At 30.6% G+C, this 10,593-nt stretch overlaps 1 protein-coding gene across 1 annotated transcript; it reads right to left on the bottom strand.

The window, feature by feature from the left end:
• Positions 1–3,055: 3,055 nt before the first annotated feature.
• Positions 3,056–3,559, bottom strand: LOC133306305 (uncharacterized). Its single transcript, XM_061506610.1, has one exon. It carries the CDS (start codon positions 3,557–3,559, stop codon positions 3,056–3,058), a length of 504 nt encoding a protein of 167 aa, XP_061362594.1.
• Positions 3,560–10,593: the final 7,034 nt, after the last annotated feature.

Raw genomic sequence — 10,593 nt, 5'->3', positions numbered from 1 at the left:
ATTAATTCCAAATCAACGACTGCGTCACAATAAACACATGGATGTTGTATCATTGAGAGCTGCAAGTCCAATATGTACCATTGGAAGGGGTAGAGGTCAATATAGGGGTATCCATTGGAAGGGGTAGAGGTCACTATAGGGGTATCCTTGTCAGCAGAGGTAGAAACCAAGCTAGACAATGACATCTTAGGTATGAGGTCTGACAATGTAAGAGTGAGTTGCAGAGAGGACTCGTGAAATTGACATGGTAACGATATATAAAGATTGGATCCCTTGCTTGGTGATGGAGGGGTTATTTATAGGGGGAGAGGACGTTTTGCTCGCATAAGAGGACAAGCCAGATCAACTCTCATTCAGGAGTGCCATGGGTGCATGGCATTGTTGCTGCAATAGCAATATGGTTCCTGCTATGCTAGTGGCAGTCACTGCTGCGGTAGCTATGGAGAGCAAACACCAATTTAGGGAGTCTAGGAGGGCTCCCTGAGGGAGGTAGCATTCCAATGTAAGACATTTTGATGTCTTACGTTGGGGACACTGTTATGTGGGGACAGAAAGAAAGAAGGGTTGGTAACCCTTAGTCAGCAGAGCTGACATAGATGAGAAGAGGGGGCTTGAGTGTGCCTTAAATCTTAATTGGCCAACTGGTCAAGGCCATCTAGAACATATGCAATATTGTTAACGATAAAGAATCTGCTACCTACCTACAGGCTAAACATCTTTAACTTTGATTTATGTAAAAAAACGAATTATATTTGATTTCATGCTCCTATATGTGTCAAGTATATAAAATTTAAAAGACACCTCAAAGTTAAGTCATTAGGGTTGATTTAGTGATGAAAAATTTGAATAGTTTGTATTAAATTATGTGTTCAATTCTCACCAATATATTAAAAAAAATACCTCAGAGCTAGAAAAACAGACTACATTATGAATTTAATTGATACTTGATTTGGCCATTTATTAATTCTAACTGAGCAAATCGGATATCTGATATCGGTAACCATGCAACTTGATATTTTATTTGGGAAAAAAATACTTTTCCAAATTAAATCATGAAATAATTGAAAAATTTGACCATTCAAAAAATGTTTTAGTGGTGATAGACATTACTTAATTTTTTGCATGTAAACTTTATTTTATGATCCAAATTATTCCTTTAAGGAAAATTAAATTTCTAAATATATTCATAATTCATGCAAAAAGAAAGAAAGAGAGTCCACATAAATATAAAATTAGAATCAAATTAAGCGGCCCGATTACTAAGCGTTCGGAAATTCATATTACGCGTCATTTTTCAAGATTCTCGGAAATTGAATTTCTTTAAATTTTAAATTTTCGAATATTATCATAAACTGAATGTAAAAATCATATTTTTAAAAATTGAGATTTTCGAACAAAGAAAAATTTCTCCTCTACCAAACGCCTCCTAAAATAATTGCACAAATAGCTATATTCAAAGGAAATTGTCTTCTTACGATTGCCAACGAAATGATCATAAAATAGGGATAGGATATTGTGACACCCAAGTTATGTTACACCCAGTCAATCTCACCGTTAGATCGCTTATGTTGATCCAACGGTTATATTTATTTCTATCTTTGTATGGTCATGATTTCCCAAATTTAATATTTTATATTTATTACTACCTTTGTATGGTTATGATTTCCCATATTTAATGCTTTCACTTTAAATTTGGGAAATCATGACCATACAAAGATGGAAATAAATATAACCGTTGGATCAACATAAGCGATCTAACGGTGAGATTGACTGGGTGTCACATGAGTGTAACATAACTTGGTGTCACAATATCCTATCCCAAAATATTTATATAAAAAGTATGAAGTATAAATTTTTAAGTTCTCTCCATTAATGATGACAGTCTCTCTCTCTCTCTCTCTAAAATTTAACATGATTATGCATGATTATGATCTTTGGACAGATTAGCGGTGGAAGATTCACGTGAGTCAGAACTCAATTTCCTACGAATAAAGCCACTGGGAATTTTTGGCGGATTAGACTGCCAGATATTTCCAACTTATTTTTTTAGCAGTATTGATGCGTGGCTATTTTTCGATGGAGTGCTTTTTCCAACGTTCGATATTTGCCAAAAATAATGTTTTGCAACGGATTTTATGTATTTTTCAGCTTCTACTATCTGCCAAAAATAATATTTTGCGATGGGTTTTATGTATTATTTGGTAGACTCGTCCACTTGAAAAACAAGATATTTTAATGTTGCTGTTAGAAGTGCTAAATTATTTTTAAAAGCAAATAATATTTTGTTTAAATAGACAATTGTTTATGAGTCCGTGTGGTTGCTAGTATAGATATCTTGAATTATCTGTAGTAAATTGTAAATTGTATCCTTGGCCATAGTAAAAATTGAAGGAAATTTTGTTAAAATTTTTGAAAATTTCATTTTGAATTGTTTTGCAAAGAATGTTAAATATCGATAAGTTCGTAGGCTTGCATGATTTAGCAAGTCTATATTCCATGAGCGCACAACTTAGTGTTATTATATTATTAATATGAGCATATTTTTAATGTTACAAGAATAAGTACTCTTTTATTAAAAATAGAAAAAAATAGGACTTCAATTCAACAGTATTATTTATACAAGAGTGGATCAAATAAGTAGAATTAAGTAAATTGTATTTTATTTTTTTCAATTTTAACAATTGATATACTAATTTTTCAGTATTTTGAGAATACTAAACATATACTAATTTAGTAATATCTTTATTGTTAAGTGAAATCATATACTAGTTCCATTAAAATAATCTGAATTCACCTTTTTATTAGTGGGATCATTATAAAAGAAAGTATAATGATTTCTAACTTCTCAATCAGCGTGACAATTCATAGTAGATAAACAATGCACAAAATTATACACGACGAAACTCAAAACTAAATCAACAAAAAAATAAAAAAGTAAAATAAATAAATAAATAAATAAATATATATATATATATATAAAGCACAACCACAAATCTAAACCACTAATTACCCTTTACATGCAACGCAAAATCAACGGCAAAGCAAGAACACAATCTCAAGGGTCGCGTACCACTAACTGCAATTTGTTGTCGTCATTATTTTCACCGTGATCCTCATTAATATTAACATTATCACCACGAAACGCTGCGTTTAATTTGTGCTTTCGGTACTTAAACAGATAAATCAAACCTGAAGCCACTAACAGAACCGCGCCTGCCATCCCACACACCAAGCTCGCCACCGTCAGCGCCTTCCCAACGCCGTCTCCGCGGTCGCCGGCGGCAGATCTAAACCACGACGGCGGCGAGGCTTGGCCGGAATTCATTGCCCTGGGAAGCGCCACGTCGGAGGAAGACGACATTGTTGGCGACGAGTTCTCGTTGTTGAAGAAGGATCTCATCTCCGGCGAAGAATGCGCTCCCGCCGGTGACAAGGTTTGGAAGACGAGGCCGTGATCCGATGGCCGGAGCTCCCTGGCTGAAGAATCTCCGGCGAGAATGAGCTCAACAAAGACGGCGAGGGCGAGGGCGAAGGCAACGGCAACGGAGGAGTCCGCCATGAAGATTGAGGTTCGGAGTAGCAGTGGGAAGAATAGGAAACGTTGTGTAAATATATATATATAAACTCCGACAGTGGAAACGGTGCCGTTTTGAAATGAGCAATGTGTGTGTGAGTGTGAGTGTGTGACTTTAAGAAACGTCAAAGAGAACAGTGGGTTTTGTCTGAAGATGGACAATCTGTCGGAGGAAAAGGTTCGTCGTCTCGTCTCGCCGCTCTCTTCTTTGTCCTTTTACTTCTCACTCCTCACTTTCTTTTTCTTTTTTCTTTTTTTCTTTTTCTAAGGTTGGTTGGATTGGATTTTGACTTCTGGTTCTATTATTTTTAGATGATAAGTTATGCCTACTAATATCCGAGGCCAAAATAATTGTCCTCATAAATGACGTAATCTTATCTCATTTTATATTATAATTGTTTTTTAATTGATCAACGATTAAGATTTATTAAATTTTATTATGAATTTTTAATTAATTAATAAATTTGATTCAATAAATCGTAACCGTTAATTAACGGAAATCAATAATTAAAATCTAAAATAATATAAAATTATATCTTTTTAAAAGGATAAACATTTTTTTCATATCCAATAATATTATATTAAGGACGTGTTTGGTATAAGTTTTTGTTTAGATACGAGGGAATGTGTGGATGGCACAATTGAATTTGGCCAGTTTTGGTTTAAGTTTTTTTAAAAAAAGCATGGAAATAGGAAGCAACACTTCATAGTTGTTTTTTTTGGATGAAATTAACTATTCTAAAACACCACTTAAGATGTGGTATTTTAGGATAGGTGGAGAAGTGAAAAAAGGGTGCCATTTTCATGACCGAAATGACCCTGCATGCGTGTAAAGTGAGGGACTTCAGTTGTTTTTTTACAACCGGGGTATTTTGATCAATTCAACCTATTTTCCCATCACTATTTTACCTTCAATCAAACATAGACTTTGCAAATTTACATAAATTTCTCCAGTAATATTTTGGTGAACCAAACATCTTTTTTTAAACTTTTCCATCAAACTCATTTTCCTACCATTTTTCCTTTAATTATGTTTCCTCAGTAAAAAAAAGTCTCATCTACCAAATGCCCCATAAAATTTTAATACGAAAAAAAAATAGTAAAAGTTAGTTAAAATTCTTATTTAATGATATCAGAGAGTGTTAGACAATATAAACATGGTAAAAAATATAGTTAAAATAACATATTTTATATATATATATAAACTTTGGAAGTTATAAGTTGGGAAATTAAAATTTGAAGTTATTAATACAGGCTAAAACTCCTTGGACAAAAGGAATAAAAACCAAAATTATATATATTTTTTATGTTTTGAATGTTATTAAATGTTGTCATTTTTTTAATGTATATTGTTCATTTTATTAAGGATGAGCTGATGTAGATCCAATGTGAGGTTAAAATATACATGTCGTTAATTAAGTTTTTTTTTTTAATACCAACTTTACCCCGAGTACTTTAATAAATTTTAATTCTTTAAGTCGGTTATAAATATGATTCTTACTTAATCACAATTAAAACTTTTTTTACTTTCTATTAAGTTTCTCGTTTGAGGTACGTAGTTTTTTTTTTTCCAAGCCGATTTAAAAAAGAATTATATATCAAAAGTAAGTATGTGTGAGTATATGTATATCAATAGAATAATAATATTTGTTGTATGTGTTGGTAATTTTTAATGATCAAGTCAATATGAAGACAGAGGAGAAAACATATTTTTTTGTCACGCACATGAAAAAAAAAAATTATTTAAGACAGACAAAAGTTAAGAAAAGGGATGCGTAACTTGCGGACTTAATTGGAAATATGCAAGATGTTTTGTATCAATTACTAACCTGCATGTACCCTCCAGATTCTAGATCTATATCTTTAGTGCTTTAATCGTATTCCGTTATAAATAAAATATGGGAAATGCATTTGTCACGTTACATGATAAATGAATAGTTGTTATGTTAAGAAAATGATAAATTAGATAATATTAAAAAAGTGAAAGGGCAGATTATTCAATAAATTTAACTTGTCTTTTTCTTAACATAACAACTATTCATTTGCCATGTAACATGACAAATGCATTTCCCATAAAATATTAAGGTTACCCTTGTAATATTTTATCAGTCATCCTCGTACATTGAATTAGGGTGACTTAATCTTAATTTGTTACCTGATAAAAAATAATGTATGTCATTCTTAACTCTTTTTTTTTTAAAATTTAAATTATTTTGAATTAATTAACTTTAAAAATTTATTTATTTAATTTATATATTTTATATTTTACCTGATTTTTTTTTTTGGTAAATATATTTTACCTGATTTAATTATATTTATCTTTTATCGTAATTTTAAATGCTTTTCTTAAATAATTTTACTTTTAACTTATATTTTTTTTTAATTTTTAGTTAAATTTAAAAATATAGATGCAATGCATGAATAATAATTTATTTTATATAAAATGTCAATTTTCCTTGTGAATAATATCTGCAATAATGAATTAAATATGTAATATACACCAATTAAAATATAGAATACAATGAAAGTTTGTTTCTTTATTGTAAGCCGTACGAATAAAATAAACTGGAGAAAAGATTCAAAGTAACCGTGGAGTGCCACGAGAAATTCCAAAGGAAAATTGCGAAGATGCTGTCGGGTTTTACTCCCATTACAGAATGGCTTTTGTGAAAGAAAGTTATATAAGGAAGGAATAGTACAAAAGATAAAAGATAAAAAATAAAGTAACAAGGCAAAGCCACATTCGAATATGAATTAAAAAGATACAATGCAAGCCAAAATGTTCGATCGGGAGTTGAATACTTTCTATGAAATCATGTTTATATATGTGTTTTATAATTCTCATTTAACATGAGAATTACAATTTTCCTATATACTTTTTGATTTTTGTGCTGACATGGATTCTACATATTTTTTTTTCTAACACATGGGCCTCACTTGTTTTTTATCTCTACAACATAAGATTTTAATTCTCTTTCAACATAAGAATTATAAAACCCTTTATATATAGGCGTTGTTTTTATCCTGTTGCAGCAAAAAGCAACATCTTTCGTGCTGATACATCGATTGTGGTTATTGTTTTATTTTGTTTTTTCATTTTTTTACTAATGGGACCCACAAGTTGTTATTAGTGCCGGAATGATTTTAATTTTTTCAGTAACATAACATTTATAATTCTCATATATATATATATATATATATATATATATATATATATATATATGATAACAAGAGACAAATTTATATTATCCAATCTTAAAATGATATTGTTTTAGGATCTGATAAAAAATATAGGGTATTTTATAAGAAGAAATTAATTTTTCTTTCCAATTCCGAAACCGACATTATTTTAGAGTTTTCGTTCTGAAGCTACATTTTCGTTCTTTTCTCCACACCACGTTAATCCACTTAATAGGTAGAAAAATCTGTCTCTTCGACTAAGTATCATTTCCATTATTTTGGAAGTTTAACCTTTTTAAATAATATGTCAATTCATCATGACTAATAGTTAAAAATATTTATACCGTTCTAAAATAAAATTTATTTTAAATTGAATTTAACTTTAATATTGTTCTGACGGAATAAAACTTTTTTACATTTTCATATGATTAATAGTTTATTAACAGATTATAAAAAAGTTTACCTATTCACAACTGTTATTTTGAAAGTTCAATTTTTTTTAATACAATGATGACATTCAAGTTTAAATATATAACATGATGTAAACTACTCAATTTTTTCATTATTTACTCCCTCTTAGCGATTCGTGACCTGGACCATCTTATACGAGATATTGGATCCAACATGTATACGGCTCAAGAGGCCCAATAATCAATACTTAAAGGTTAAGGAAATGCATCTATCGCGCGTTAATGTCATCCTCCAGACGTATAGTTACAGAGTGAGTAACTAAGAATTTTACGGCCTCCCTAATAATCAGTAGCCAAGGAATAGACACGTAACTCCAGCTATGCCTAGGAGTCATAACCATAGCTAAGCATCCCACATAAGGGATAGGTTACACAAGTCACTTCAGCCAACCAATAAAATTAAATGAGATCATATTGAGGCGGCACAAGCAGAGCAGTCAACTACTATATAATGAAGGCGCCGAGCTCGGGTATGATTTTTTATCCATTTTTATTTCAACTCATTGATCAAATACTGACTTGAGTATCAGAGTATCTTGCAAGTAAAATCCCTCATATTTGTCCTAGCCAAACAAGACTAGCTAGCACCAGACTTTCCATCCCACAGTATCTGACATGGATTTGGAATTTCTCATGTGAAAAAATGATCATGTGATCGTGTTATTTGATCACAATCACTCATTAATGATGAGATAAGAGAAAGAAATATGTATAATTTTTAAATGAATGATTGTGATTAAATAACATAACCATATACAATTTTTCCATATGAGAGGATTCAAATCCATCTGACATAAGTGTTTCTCAATAACATCCATTACAGAAAAGACCCAGATTACTATTGGATCAGTGTGTGCTCCATTGTATCGAGGAATTGATCATCCATTGTATCGAGGAATTGATCAATTTGAAAGTTCAAATTTTTAGTATTGCTTCAATACATCATTGGATGGTATTTTAAAAATCTCTACCTTATATATTAAAATTAAAATCTTGAATTCTATGGCAAAAATTGAAATAATAACAAGTCAAAATTAACATATTGTGAATGAAATTAAATCATATAATTATCAAATTTTCAATTTAAACCTCCTTGTTGTACAATATTAGAATTATTAAAACTATGTTTAAATTAATCTGGTTTGTATAAAAAAAATAATTTTCATACAAACATTCTCTTTAGAATATTTTATTATAAGTTTTTGTCAAAATAAAATTAATAAGCTAGTTTACACATGCAGTAAATATTTACATATTAAATCAAAAACTCATAATAAAAAATTCGAACATTTACGGAATATTTCCTTATAGAATTAAAATTCATAATTATAGACATTTTCGAAATTAAAAAATAACAAGTGCATGTAAATAATTAGGTGTATGTCAATTCAATCCAACGATGACATTGATTCATAATTTTATTCTCTTCTTGTCTTACATTTTTTTTTTTAATCAAATTCATTAGTGGAAGAGGGAACTTACAATTACATATTACTCACAATTGTCAACACTATATAGAAAGATACTTAACCTCTTTTAGAGTGGTAGATGCTGTTCATATGAGTGAATAGAGAACAACTTGATATGTGATCATGTGTTGGTTGATGAATGATGATGTTTATCATTTGCAGCTGCACCAACTTGCTTTCACATATGTCCAACCTGCCATTCCCTCGGTTCCATTGTCTCACTAATACTACATGAGCTTCCTTAAACAACCATTTGGTTTGGGCAGGGCCATGGAAGATTGTTAGGACTGAGAGGTAGCTGTGTCATAAAATTTTGGTTGTTGAGGGTATGGAAATAGAACGTTCATTTTGTTTTACTTAATATATTATACATTACCATCACTACTCTGTAGGTTCCATTGACAGGAGAAGGAGTGTGTTCAACTCTTGAATCATATCTTTATTTTTGTTTGTATATCATATAAACACAGAACAAAAGTAAGACTAAGACCCGAAGGAGAACAAGTTCAGGCTTCATCATGTTTGGCTCCTCATTTTTCAAAGAAAATCATCTTCTGTTTTAAGTTTGCTTGAGATACGTAAACCTGCGCAGACTATCCAATGTAGTGGTGGTAATTTTCAACATGATCCGCTAAAACAACATGAACACGACACAAAAAAATTGTGTGTGGATCAATCCATTTTTAAATTTGTGTTGTGTTCAGGTTAGTAAAATCTGACTAGAAAAAATTTGTGTTGTGTCATTAACCCGTGAACTTGAAGTTAACCCACATTAATTTTCTTATAAATTATTCATATCGTGTTATGTTGTAAATAAGTTATTCGTATCTTATCTTGTCGTGTCGACCCACTTAATAAGTAAAAATTTGGAGTTGATAGGTTATTCATGTCGTGTCAATTCCCATAATAAGTGATACACTATATATTTGCGGTTTATTCGTATTTGTGTCGAAATTTTTAATCCGATTTTAAATTTGTGTCGTGTTTGTATTAAATGTATCATATTCGTGTCGATTTTATGTAGTGTTGATTCAAATTGTCACCCGTAATTCAATGTCCTCTAAGGTTTATTTAAAAGAAATTGACTCTTAATTTGACAATTTTAATTTATCTACCCAAAAAAACAAGTAATATTAAACTCTAAAAGAGAGAGAGATAAAAAAACGCTTTGATTAAAATGGGCATAGTTTTCGGGAAAAAAAATTCAAATATTGCTTTTTTAATAACTATGTACGGAAATATAGCTATTTTGAAATTAAATATGGATCCATTGTATTCAGTTATGCCAAAAAATAAGTTTGACCACTCACGCCCTATGAAAAAATTATTTTTTGATTCATAAGTCATGACCAAGGAGAGAGACATGCCCAAAAATGGGCGTGACTCACCTGGTGGTGACATGTGACACAAAAAAATCAACAGTTTGACGGTAAAACTTCAGAAGGTCATAACTTTTGATTCGGGTATCCGAATCAAGTAATTTTTTTATTCCACATAACTTTTCAAGATCTACGCAATGACATCTCATTGAAGAGGATTTGGTAAACAAAATTCCAATATTTTTTTTTAAAATTTGCAACAATGATGCCACCCCAAAAGCATTTTATCTCCCAAAATTTTCCAAAAATACAACATACGTTTATTGGGATTTTTTACCCCTTTGTCCCTTTTTAAAACAAAAATTACCAGGTCTATATTTGCCCATTGACATAATGATATAATCAATGACATGGTCTATGTAATCAACTACGTGAGCTCAAGTTTACCATAAAAAGGTCATAACTTTTGGCTCGGGTGTCCTTATGAGATTTTTTTTTATTCCATATAACCTTTTGAGATCTACACACTGGCAAAATCATGGAGGATTAATTGTTAATGTTGGAAAGTAAAATTTTAAATA

The sequence above is a fragment of the Gastrolobium bilobum genome, unplaced genomic scaffold, assembly GCF_033153095.1.
Source record: "Gastrolobium bilobum isolate Gb01-03AN ecotype WA unplaced genomic scaffold, APGP_CSIRO_Gbil_v1 utg168, whole genome shotgun sequence".
NCBI classification, from domain to species: Eukaryota; Viridiplantae; Streptophyta; class Magnoliopsida; order Fabales; family Fabaceae; genus Gastrolobium; species Gastrolobium bilobum.
The sequence above is the reverse complement of the archived record's forward strand: the minus strand, read 5'-3'. Positions and strand labels throughout refer to the sequence as shown.

Coding starts and splice junctions, on each gene's coding strand:
- LOC133306305 (XM_061506610.1), bottom strand. CDS start 3,559: ATGGCGGACTCCTCCGTTGCCGTTGCCTTCGCCCTCGCCCTCGCCGTC.